Here is a 12,198-nt window from a genome sequence, read left to right on the forward strand (position 1 = left end):
TGCAATCAATATTAACTTCTCTCTACTCTTACCTACAAGTAGCTTTCCTGAATCCAATTATTCTTTTACATTACAGTAAATATATAGTTCAGATACCTAAGTTTATTTGAGCACTGACATCATCAGAGACTTCTTTTGAAAATACTACCTAAAGTATCACACCCAACACATTTCCACCTAAACTATCCTACATCTCTTATTGACCTCCATTTTTTTCTAAGTTATTTACTACTTCCTGTTGATTCTGCTTATCCTTTACTGCTCCTCGAGGAAAAGCTAATTGAGAAATGAAAAAGAAGTGAATTTTCCTTTGCTGGATATACTCATAAGAATCTTGATTTCTAAGGATATGGATATAAGCTACTAAATTCTTTACAGACAGATTTTAATTTTAAATGTAATTAATATGTATTTGTGAATAAAATACATAGAGACATAGCCTTCCACATTTGTACACTCCTATGGGAGTTTCTTCAGAACTCTTCACTTCAAAATAATATATTTCAATATCAAAGATACAATGGTTCCAAATACACTCTAAGCAGCTAAAAGCAAGAGAATATTTGTTAGGAAATATGAGTATCTTCTCTTGCTTAATGTTTTATATATGTTTTCACTTTATTGAGACAGGATCTTGCTATAAAGTTCAGGCTGACCCAAAACAAGAGATCCTTCTATCTTCAAGGTCCCAAGGGGTACAGCTTATAGGAGTACAACACCATTTTCAAAGAAATATGGTGGATTTTTAGCATTAATCTCTGAAAACGTAAGCCCAAATTTCAAAAAATCACTTTCAAAACAGAAAAGGACTTTCTAAATTATTTTTAAAAATCAATATAATGGAGGGGGTAATAATGCTCGATAGAAAATGTACTCATTACTTTACTCATGTAACTGTAACCCCTCTGTACAGTATCTTTACAATAAAATTATGATAAAAAATCAATATAATTAAATAGTGCTTATCTCTTTTTTTTTTTGTCAGTTGTGGGCCTGAACTCTGAGCCTGGGCACTGTCCCTCAGCTCTTCAGCTCAAGGTTAGCCCTCTACCACTTGAGCCACAGCGCCACTTCCGGCTTTTTCTGCTTATGTGGTGCTGAAGAATCGAACCCAGGGCCTCATGCATGCAAGGCAAGTACTGTACCACTGAGCCACCTTCCCAGCCCCTTTTGATGTTTTTGGGGGTTTGTTTGTTTGTTTTTAGTGCTTATTTCTTTATCATGTGGGTTTAGTAATTCAAACTAGGTGAGTATATTTGTTTAAAAAAAAAAAGATACAATTGTGCTTTTGAAAATTCATCCAGTAATAGAAACATATAAGGTGCTTTGGTTGAACCAATCAAATCTTGATAATCCCATTTTCTTTATTTTCTATCACAATTGAAATTTATATCGCCTCATTAATTTTATTGTAAAATACCAATCAAGTACAAGCAAAGAAAATGTGAAAGAATGAGTTTGTGGTAGCTGAGGATGAAGGAGGTCTAAAATACATAAATGTATCTCCAGGGTAAGATTAAGCCTTTAGTTTATCTTCTTGTAAAATGCCTCTATGGATCAAAATATATTACAGTCATTATAGCTTTGATATTTAGCAAGGCAACAAGAGTAATAATGCATTTTTCACTTAGACTTTTCTTTGAATAACAAATCTCTTATTCTCATAAGTGTTCTTTAATTTGTCAGTCTAGTATTTAGAATACCTTAACTTTACTCAATGAAGATAGTATGTGGCTTTCTCTGAGCCCAGAGTACATGCCACACAAATTTCTCTTAGAAAAAGAGAACAGCAAAGAACAATTTCATACCTTTGAAGGCACCAAAACACAAACAATAGCTCATTCTTGCTGAATCATTTTTTTCTTTTTTTGTGGCCTTATCATTTCTTTATTGTTATAATCTTTACTTGTACAGAAAGGTTTCAATTCAGCAATTTCATTTGGAAGAAAATCTCATAAGTAAGGCAAAACAAAAACAAAAAAGACTGGAAATAAGGATATTTGAATGTTGCTTGGGGTCCACAAATCACAAGACTTTACGAAATCACTGCATAGGACCCAATTATTTTCAAAATAGGTTAATTCTGGTGTTTGTCTTGTTTATTTCTTATTTATGTTCATGGACTCTACAAGTGAATCTGAGACTATCATTCCTCACTGTGTTCTGCTTGTAGTAGTGTGTTTATTATAGAGTGTCTTAGTTATAGTCTCCTGTTTGAACCCACCCTTGCCTTCCATTGCTTGAGCAGAGCAATCACAAACATATGGCTGGTTAACAAGCCCACAGACCTCGTACATAGGAGTTTGGTTTTTGGCCTAATCAGGCCTACCCAATTTAATGTACTCAAAATTTCCAAATATTCTTGCTATTTTTTTTTTTTTTTACTTTTTTGCCAGTCCTGAAGCTTGAACTCAGGGTCTGGGCACTGTCTCTGAGCTTCTTTTGCTTAAAGGTAGCACTTTACCACTTGAGCCACAGTGCCATTTCTGGCTTTTTCTGTTTATGTGGTACAGCAGAATCGAACCAAGGGCTTCATGCATGCTAGGCAAGTACTCTACCACTAAGCCACATTCCCAGACTCCAAATATTCTCAATCTAACTGCAAAATGAAGACTGAAATTCTCTTATGAGCAAAATATTCTAGGTTTGTAAATAGTTTTAATTAAACTATAGGTCATGAATAAGTTGTAGTGATTTGATAACATAGCTGGTTATATAAATTTATCTTATCTGAAAAAGAAAAGAAAAGAAAAAACTGGTTTCTGAACAGAAATGCTGCATTCTCAAGCAGTCTGTTCTCGGGTTTCTGTCTTAGGTGAAGATCATGTTGAGTTTCTACTATAGCAGCAAAATTCCTTTCTAGCATTTGAAATGTTCCTCTTCTGGAGGACATTGGCAAAGCCTACAGTAAGATTTTGCTGAAAAGTAAACCAACCTTGTTTTCCCGCTCCTTGCACAGAGCTGATAGCCCAACTAATAGCTGAGTTAATAATCGAGCCAATATATAAACTTGTTCAGTATCAGACATGTGGCATGTTGCCACTATGTACATTAAAACTAAGTCTTTCCCATTAGGATAAAACCTGTTTATGCTTTCTTTATGTTTCTATACTATTAAACTGTTCAATGAGCATGAATTTTTAAATATCTTCAAAATCTAACTAAAATAGATTATACATTTACTAAAATTTCAAATATATATTCTTAAACTATTAAATGTGAGTTTTTATATTTAAATCAAATACATTCTTTCTTCCTTTTCTTTATTTTTTTCTTTATTTTTTCTTTATTTCTTTGCTTTCTTATTATGTAGTCCAGGTTGGCCCTGAACTCCTGATCCTCCTGTCTCGGATTACAGGCCTGAGTTGCCATAACTGGCTAAATTAATTTGTTTTCACAGAGGAAACTGTTATTTTCAATAAGTCTTATTTTGTCAATAAATGCGCTTAATCTAAAAAGTGAAACACCGTGAAGTATTTAACTCTCAAAAACTATGCATTTGTAAAAACAAAAAGATACATTTTACATCAACAAACACATGATAAATAACAATACTTATACAGCGCTTATAACAGGCCATGAGGCTGCATGTATCTTAGCTCATATATCTGTTATCTGTTCTTAGCACATTACACACTGATTGAAACAACATAATTGAAACAATCCAACCCTCATCAACCAGAACAATGATTATCTACATTTATGAAGACACAGAAACTCTGACCACGGTTGAGAGCTCAAAAGGGAACGAATTAGGATTATACCCAAATAATTTTGCCCCAAACTAGGATATTTCTGAGTCAGAGTGTTATGGTGTAGATCTTAATTGCCTCCAAAGGTCCTTTGGATTAAAGTCTTAGTCACCAGCATGGCTCTCAGGAGAGGTGAGGAACCTTTAAGCCTGGGGCTTATGGGTAGGTTGTAGTTCAGTGGCAAGGATGGGGGGGGCGGGGTGAGGGGTTAGAGGAGTGGGGGAGGTGTTCTTAAAGGAGACTGTGGGACATGATTCCATCTCTTTTCACTTCCAGGACACTATGACCTCAGCAGCTTGATCCATTACACACTTTCTGCTATACTGCCTAGCCACAGGCCCAAACGTAAATGGTCTGTGAAACAAAGTAAAAAACCTTTCCTCATTTTAAGTCAATTATCTGAGGTACTCCTGTTAGAGTAACGGAAAGCTGACTCGCACTGTGACTCGCACAGTGTGCAATGTGCCTTCTCTACACAATTGAGAAATGCTCAGTGACTCAGTGTCACTGGCCTAATATCACTTCCAGAGTCAAAATCAACATTATCAGGGTGGAAACAACGCCAGTTCTATCTCATCTTTTTCTCTACATCTACTACTATCTTCTTTCATAAGCTGCTCTAATTTTAGCAATATTCAAGGTAAATCTGCATCAGATGCTTTTTCGAAATACATGAAGTTACAGAAGCAGTTGTACAAACCTGTAGTCCCAGCTACTGGGAAAGTCAGCTTTCTGCACACTTCATGATCCCATCTCAAAATAAAACAAAAATGAAACAAAACAAACAGCAGTAGCCACCCCAGATAAATCTAAATTAAATGCCACCTTTGCTCCATACTGCAGCTAAAATTTAAAACATGTAAACCTGGAGCCTCTGAATTGTTAAATAAGTCAGCTACTCTATGAAGCATTGACTTAAAAAACTATTAACAAACATACCATTTCTTTTCTTTTAAATAAACTATTCCCAAAGCAGTCCTTCTAACCCTACTTTTTTACTTCTAAAGGGATTTTTACTTTTTTTTTTTTTTGGGGGGGGAGTCCGATCATGGGGCATGAACTCTGGGCCTGGGCGCTGTTCCTCAGTTCTTCAGCTCAAGGCTAGTGCTCTACCACTTGAGCCACAGCACCACTTCCAGCTTATTTTTTCTGCTTATGTGGTGCTGAGGAATCGAACCCAGGGCCTCATGTATGCAAGGCAAGCGCTCTACCACTGAGCCACCTTCCCAGCCCAAGGGATATTTTACTTCTAAAGGGATACAACTAAAGCTTACTTATTAACCAGGATTAACCTGAGGGAAAAAATGCAACAAACATTTTTTTATCCAAAGAAAATAATGAAATGCTTACTTTATAGTTATTTCTTAAACTAGTTATATTAAACTAAAGGAATCTTTATGCAACATTTCCCCTTTTACCAAGGCTTTCATTTGCAAACTGGGGTGGAGGATATAGACACAGTCTGCTTTTTATAAAGAAAGAAAGAGAGGAGCGAGAGAGAAAAAGAAAGAGATACTGAGGTAATGACTTACTGTCTAAAGCTGTTTCTAATTCAAGGGTCAAGTTTACTCCTTCACCAGCCTGCTATTCTCTCTTCTACCCACTTAGAAGGGTATCTGTATACTATGACACAGGCTTCTCAGAAAACAGTTTTGACCATCAATCTGCCGTCATATATTTGTATCTGGAATCCCACAGTAAGAAAGAAAAGATTTTACCATCAAGCAAAACAGATGATGATGATGATGATTGGTAGATAGATAGATAGGAGAGATAGATGGATATATCTATCTCTATATACACATATATGTGTATGTGTATATATAATATATGTGTGTGTGTGTGTATATATATATACATGAGATTGGAAAGAAACACAGGCCAAGTACATCCTAAGTGTAAGAACTGTGCTATAAGGATGGGCAAGTTTTCTTTAACATCACAAGGGTCTCTCACACAGTGAGTAGGGTTTGCTAATAATCCTTGCTACCAAGACAGTATTAATTCCTAACAGTTTTTAGGAGGGATGAAAACAAAAAAATGGTCTGTGTATTTTTCTGCCTATCTCCATATTTATAGGTCTACTTGTTGCCTCTTGCATTGCTGGATCTTTTTTGTTTTGAGCTCAACTTGAGGAATCTTGCTGTAAGATATTAAAATGGTGGTTTGCATGTGGTACAAATTGGTATGTTTATAACTGGTCAGATGTTCACACAAGAATTCCAATTTTTTTTGTAATGCCAAGATCCTGGCATCGCTGCAAGGGATCATATTTAGTTGCATTGGGTAGAGTCCCCCCCCCTTTAATCTTCCTGATTCTTTGAAGAGTGAGAATGTAAGCAGAATCTTTTCCTAGTATGTATCAGGGTTCTGACCCTGTGGTTACAAAAAGAAAACAAAGTACCATCCACATGATTTCAATGTACAGTCAAAGTTGAAAAATCACCTTTCACGAAATGTTAAAAATACTTTATCAAAAAAAAAAAAAGAAAGAGAAGGAGAGAGAGGAAGGAAGGGAAAGAGGAGAGGGGAAGGGAAAGGGAAAAAAGCTCCCTAACCATAATGCTTCCAGTGTATTGCTTTGCTACCTTGCACGTGGTCAAACACCACTGTCACAGAACAGCTCGCCTGTCTGTTTTTGGTCCCTTACTGCCTCATTTCTATCCCCCTGCTCCTTCCACAGTGGACTTCACACTTGTCATACTCCATGTGTTCATATATAGTTTATGTATTGTCTGCTTCCCTAGACTTGAAGCCTGTGAAGAAGATGGTGTCTGTCACAATATTATCAAAGCCTGGAGACAGGATCTGGTCCAAACAAGGAAATAAAAAAAAATTCCCTAATGACAAAGAAATCAAACAAATCATATTCCCGGTTAATTCTTTTTTTAAGAACCTCACCTATGTTTGGCTATAAACCAGGCACAGACAATGGAGAGATAAGACAAAGGTCCTGCCTAAACTCTGTGTGTGCGTGTGTGTGTGTGTGTGTGTGTGTGTGTGTGTGTATGTGTGTGTGTGTGTGTGTGTGTGTGTGTCTGTGTCTGTGTCTGTGTCTGTGTCTTGGGAGGGCAGAGAGAAGGTGAATAAATACTGAACATGAAAAATACTGAACATGAAAAAGCTTCAAATCCATTCCCAAGATCTGATATGTAAACACAGTTGTTAATTTAGCACCAGGAAATGATCCTGGATTCTGGTCCCATGTTCCTTTACTCTTTCAGTATGGGTATTCACTCTGTAACATCTTCTCATTATACTCTTTCATCTGTACTTTCTTCTTGGGTACTTAACACATTCACTTTCTTTTATAATGATGTACATGTTTTGTTCCTACAAACTTCCATAGAGAATGATATGAGTAATGAAGTATGTGCAGTCAAAAAAGAGCCTGAATTCTGGAAGCTTGGCATTTAAAGGTTTGTATAGGTTTGTTTGTTTTTATGTGTTTGATATAAAAGGGAGAGATTTAAAAGGAACCATAAGTGAATTACACTTTTTAAGACTCCAGGCAATAAATTTCGCAAAAATAATGTACAGTCCTACTGAACTTTATTGTACTTATTTATTCATCTTTGCGCTTACGCATTCTCTGTGTGTGTGTGTGTGTGTGTGTGTGTGTGTGTGTGTGTGTGTGTGTGTGTGTGTGTGTGTGTGTGTGTGTGTGTGTGTGTGTGTGTGTGTGTGTTGGTACTAGGGCTTGAACTCAGGCAATGTCCTATAGCTTTTTTGCTTAAGTCTGGAACCCTACCATTGAGCTCTACTTCCAGCTTTTTGGTAGTTAATGGGAGATAAGAGTCTCAAGGACTTCCCCCACCCAGGCTGGCTGCAAATGGCTATCTTCAAATCTCAGCCTCCAGAGTAGCTAGGATTACAGGTGTGAATTAGAATGAATTACCTACCCACCCTTCTGCCACACAGCAAATGTGACCCACAACCTTCACCATCATAATATATATATATACAAAAATATATACATATAATATATATACATACAAAAACACTAAATGGGGATCCTACAGAAATAAGGAAAAATCCTTAAATAGTTAAGCTAATAAACCCCTTCATTTCCCTTCAAACCAATATTCAATTGATCACTGATTTGCCTTTCGTTTTTTAAAAAATCAAGTCATTTCTAATTTAATCTTGTGAATCTTGCTAATTCCTTTTTCATTTCCTTCATCCAAAGTAGGCATGGTTGTCATCTAGTAACTTCTCTGTCATACTAATAGCTTTGCCCAGAGCCACGGGCAGACTCTGCTGCTCAGGGTGACAGGAGAGAAGCATCTGCAGCCTGCCAATTATCACGGCTGACAAGGAGGAAAAGGGAGGACTCCTTTACAGTTCACCATCAAACCTCAGCTTCTCTTTTCTGCATGTAAGCATCGGCGCATAAGTGGCTGTACCACTCAGTGGCAGGCAGTTACTAGAATCTGTGAATTAGCACCACCACCAAGGCAAGATCATCCTAATTGGGTCAGACTATCAAAACAGGAAGAAAAAACAAAGTATAATAATGAATAAGCAGCCAAGTAAACAAATAAATAAACACAGGTATAGCAGGGTTTGTTACACTCAAGCTTCTAATCAATGCACCAGGCGAAAGCAACAATGCAGAAAAGAAGGCTTTCCTTCCCTACAAGCTAAGACCCATCATCATTGCCCTTAATTCATTTCATTTCCTTTTTAGAGCCACCTGCAGCAGACCTATTTTCTAGCTGTACAAAAAACAGTGAGCTCGTAATTACATCGTTTTACTGGACACAGAGAGAGCTGCCTAAATCCTTCTCAATCCTCATTAGAGTGAATTACCTACCTACCCTTCTGCCAACATTTTGCAAAATGTATTCTGAATCTCATCTCTGCCCTGAAAAAGTGACAATAACAGGAGAAAATCTCCAAAAGGATGACAAAAAAAGCAAGAAAATGCAAGCAAACAGGCCAAAAAAGAAAATCCAAATCACATCAGTACATCAGTCTACAAACTAATTCTTTTTGCCCAGGAGGGGAAATGCACAAGAAAGTTAAATATCTAAGTTTTGACAAAAACTCCAAAAAAATAAGGTTATCTTTTTAATTACTTAATTTGTCTTTAAATTTATGGGGCAATTCAAAAAAGAGAGAGAGAATACATACATCAAAATTTGAAACATCTGAATTTCCTTAATGAAATGTCTTTTTAAAAACCACGAGAAAACAAATTGTTACACTCTTAAAACAACCTGCTTAATGCTGAGGGGAGTCTAATTTCGGAGTTACTTGTCTTTAAAAAAAAATCGGAAGGTAAGAAAGTTCATTGACCTTGTAAATAAGGGAGGGGAAAAAAACTGTAGTGTGATGTCTACACAGTTTCAACTGAATTACAGGAAAAACATTTCTCCGGAAATTGCTTTTTTTTTTTTTTTTTGGAAAATTACTATGAGGTAGGGAGGGAGAAGGAGGGAGGCAGGCTGGGGAGGGAAGATGATAAAGGGCAGGAAAATGGTAGGGTATTGAACGGGAACCCCCAAACGGATGCACCACGCAAACGACTGTCATGCAAAACAACTTGGAAGCATCTTTTACATAAGATGAAAAACAGTCATGCTGCACAGGCATTAGCTAAATGTTGGAGAGTTGGATGCACGGGGAAGACTTGTTCCATACACCTAGTGGTGGGTGGATTTTCACCAAGCTGCAGCCTCTACACAGCTTTTCTTTGCTGCACTGCAGAGGCGCCATCTTCTCCCGTCTTAATCTTCGTTCTATTCAATCCTTTTATCTGCACCCTAAAAAAAGAGCCCCTCCCCGTGCACCCCCTGGGGATCTAAACCAGAGTCCCCAGAGCTGCCAAAGAAGAGGCCGCGCCTGGATCACACAAACGCCTCCTTTGATGCTAAGAGGGGAGAGCCCGGCCTCCCAGCCTCCCTGCCTCCCCAGCCACTACCCTTGGCACCCCCAACTCTCTGCTAGCTCTCCTCCCCCCGCCCCGCCCGAGGACTTCACAGCTCCGCAACAACTACTCTGAAGGTGGGAAGTGGAGAGACCCCCACCCCCACCCCCGGTCTGGAGATTCGGCCGGAGAGGCCCCAGCCCCCATCCCCACCCACCCCGCACCCCACCGTGGGGCAGGCGCGCAGAGCCGGGTGCCAGGGAGCCTCGGCGGCGCACGGCCCCGCGCGGCGGGCTCAAGTCACCGCGCCCCGGACGCCGAGGGCGGGGTGTCGCGGCTTTTGTTTCCCGGGGACATTCAGCGTCCCCGGGAGAGAGAAGCTGGAGGGGCTGCGAGCGCACGCCCAGGACGTCCAGGCTGGAGAGGGAGACGGGAGGGCGGGGAGGCCGAGGGTCTCCGAACCCCTTCCAGCCCACGTTAACTTCACGCACACGCACACACACACACACACACGCACACACACAAAGGGAGGCGCAGAAATGGACAAAGTTAGCCCGCGGAGGTGGTGAGCGAGCGACCCCGGCGCCCGCTCCGGCTCCCGGGGCGCACGCGGGGTGCCGCCGCCAGCGACCGACCGCGCCGGGGTGTGGGGGGGGGATCGCGCCAGGAAAGAGGAGGCAGGGGGAGACGGGTTGGAGGTGGCCTAGAAGAACCTGGGGTGGGGGGGGAGGGAAATGGGGAAGAGGGGGAGGCGGCTTCCAGATCAGCCACGATTTTCCCCCACACACCCCCACCCCACCCCCGAAGAGCAGAGGGGAGAAAAAAAAGGGAAGGGCGGCGACTTCGGAGCTGGGGAGCGGACCCCGGGACGCCGCGCGCTCGGTTTCCCACACGTGTTCCCACCCCTGCCCCCCGCCAAGCCCCAAATCTGAATGTCGTTCTCCTTCCCTGGGTCCCGCTCTCGACGGCAGGGACCGAGTAGGTGGGGACGGGGGGCGGGGGGGGGACATGGGAGCTGAGGATCGTCCCGAGCTGGCGCAGATCCGGGGCGCCGTCTGCGGGCCGGGACGCGCGTCCCCCGGGCAGGGCAGGGCAGGGCCGGGCCGGAGGCGGGGATGCGCCAGCCGGGATGGAAGGGGAGGAGGGGGGTCCCCGGGACTGCACCCCCTCATTCAAGACGCGGAGGCTGTGGATTGGATCTTCACGGTGCGCCCCCTGCCAACACCCCCCCCCATTTCAAGGCGCGGCACCCACCTCCAGAGCCCCAGCCGTCCAGGCGGCCAGCAGGAGCAACGCCAAACCGGGCAGCATTGCCACCCCGCGCCGGGCACCGAGTGCGCTGCCGTGCGAAGGAGATCCGCCGCGCCCCGGCTCTGCCCGCGTCTCCGCCGCCGCCGCCGCGGTCGTCTCCGAGGGTCCCCCCCCCCGCGCTCGCTCGCACAGCTCCCGGGTGCTGTTGCCTGACCGCGGGCGGCTGAGGAAACTGACGGAGCGGGAGCGCGGCGGCGGGGCTGGAGCCCGGCGAGTCAGCTGATCCGGCCCACCCCGCTCGGCACCCGTGAGGGACCCCTAGCGGCGCTCCGGGGAGCTGCGCCTTTCCGCCCGGCCGCTCTCCCGCGCGCGCGCGCGTGCGCCGGGAATGCCCCCCCCCCCCCGCACGGCCCCCGCTGCGGCCCACAGGTGCGGCGCCCCGGGCGCTCAGGGGGCCGCCCCGCCGTCCGCACACCTGGGCTGGGGAGACCGTCGGAGGGGGAGGCGGAGGCCCGGGGAGGGGCCGCGCGGGGTTAGGGGAAGGTGAGTTGGAGGACGTTTAGGGCACCCGGAAAGTCGGGAGTTCTCTGCGCTGGTCCCCGTGAGCTTGACTCATCCGACCCCGCAGGCCTCCCCGAGTGATGTCAGGACGGGGGTGACGGGGTGCGGCTGGGGTGCCCGTCCACCGCACTTCGGATTCGGTCTGGCTTTGGAGAGGTGGAATCCGGCCTTTCCAGGACGGAACGGGAAGCGATTGGAGCTTGAAGGGAGTAAATGTGATTTCTTTGCTAGTTGAGAGAGCAGAAATAACTGGGGGGCTGTGGAAAGGGGGGGGTATTGGTTTGTCTTTTTGTGTTTGTTTTTGTTTTCCTTCGAAAGCAACCTGGAATTTCCATCTTTACAGAGAACCACAGGGGAAAGACCTGGCAAAGGAGACCACCACGGCCTATTTTTTTTTTCCTGTAAAGGAGAGGTTTGGGGTTTGAGAGGTGTTTGGGGCGGGGGGGGGGCCGGGGGGGAGTTTGGAGGGGAAGGAGGTGTTGTTGCTTTCATTTTTGTGAAGTTTGGGGGGGATTACATTTTTCTTTCGGATTTTTTTTTCCAGAAAGAAGAGGAACAGACATCAGAGATTTTTTTAAGGGAAGGGGGGGGGGCGCGGTCAGGATGTACAATCTATGCAAAATGCACATAAAGTGGAAGTCCATAATAAGTTTTCCCTCCCCCCCAAAAAAAAACCCAAAAAACTCTTGTTCTTGTCTGTTAAATCTGCCTTCAGTTGCCAGAGAGAACCTGTGGGAAGCCACATTCTCCTGGACACAGACC

The 12,198-nt window shown here is 43.3% G+C and overlaps 1 protein-coding gene across 6 annotated transcripts in view; it reads right to left on the reverse strand.

The window, feature by feature from the left end:
* Nucleotides 1–11,107, reverse strand: part of App (amyloid beta precursor protein) — a 212,963-nt gene extending 201,856 nt beyond the window's left edge. For 3 of the 6 annotated variants that reach the window (XM_070030519.1, XM_070030518.1, XM_070030514.1), the window contains exon 1: nt 10,879–11,102. In XM_070030519.1, coding sequence (XP_069886620.1) covers nt 10,879–10,935 — 57 coding nt within the window. In that variant the 5' untranslated portion in view covers nt 10,936–11,102. Of the gene's footprint in view, nt 1–10,878 lie in introns of all 6 variants that reach the window. The other 3 variants (XM_070030516.1, XM_070030515.1, XM_070030517.1) reach the window with 2 other exon arrangements.
* Between the last annotated feature and the right edge of the window lie 1,091 nt (nt 11,108–12,198).

This window comes from Dipodomys merriami, unplaced genomic scaffold (assembly GCF_024711535.1).
Source record: "Dipodomys merriami isolate MVZ:Mamm:240054 unplaced genomic scaffold, mDipMer1.0.p SCAF_2, whole genome shotgun sequence".
In the NCBI taxonomy this organism is placed as follows: Eukaryota; Metazoa; Chordata; class Mammalia; order Rodentia; family Heteromyidae; genus Dipodomys; species Dipodomys merriami.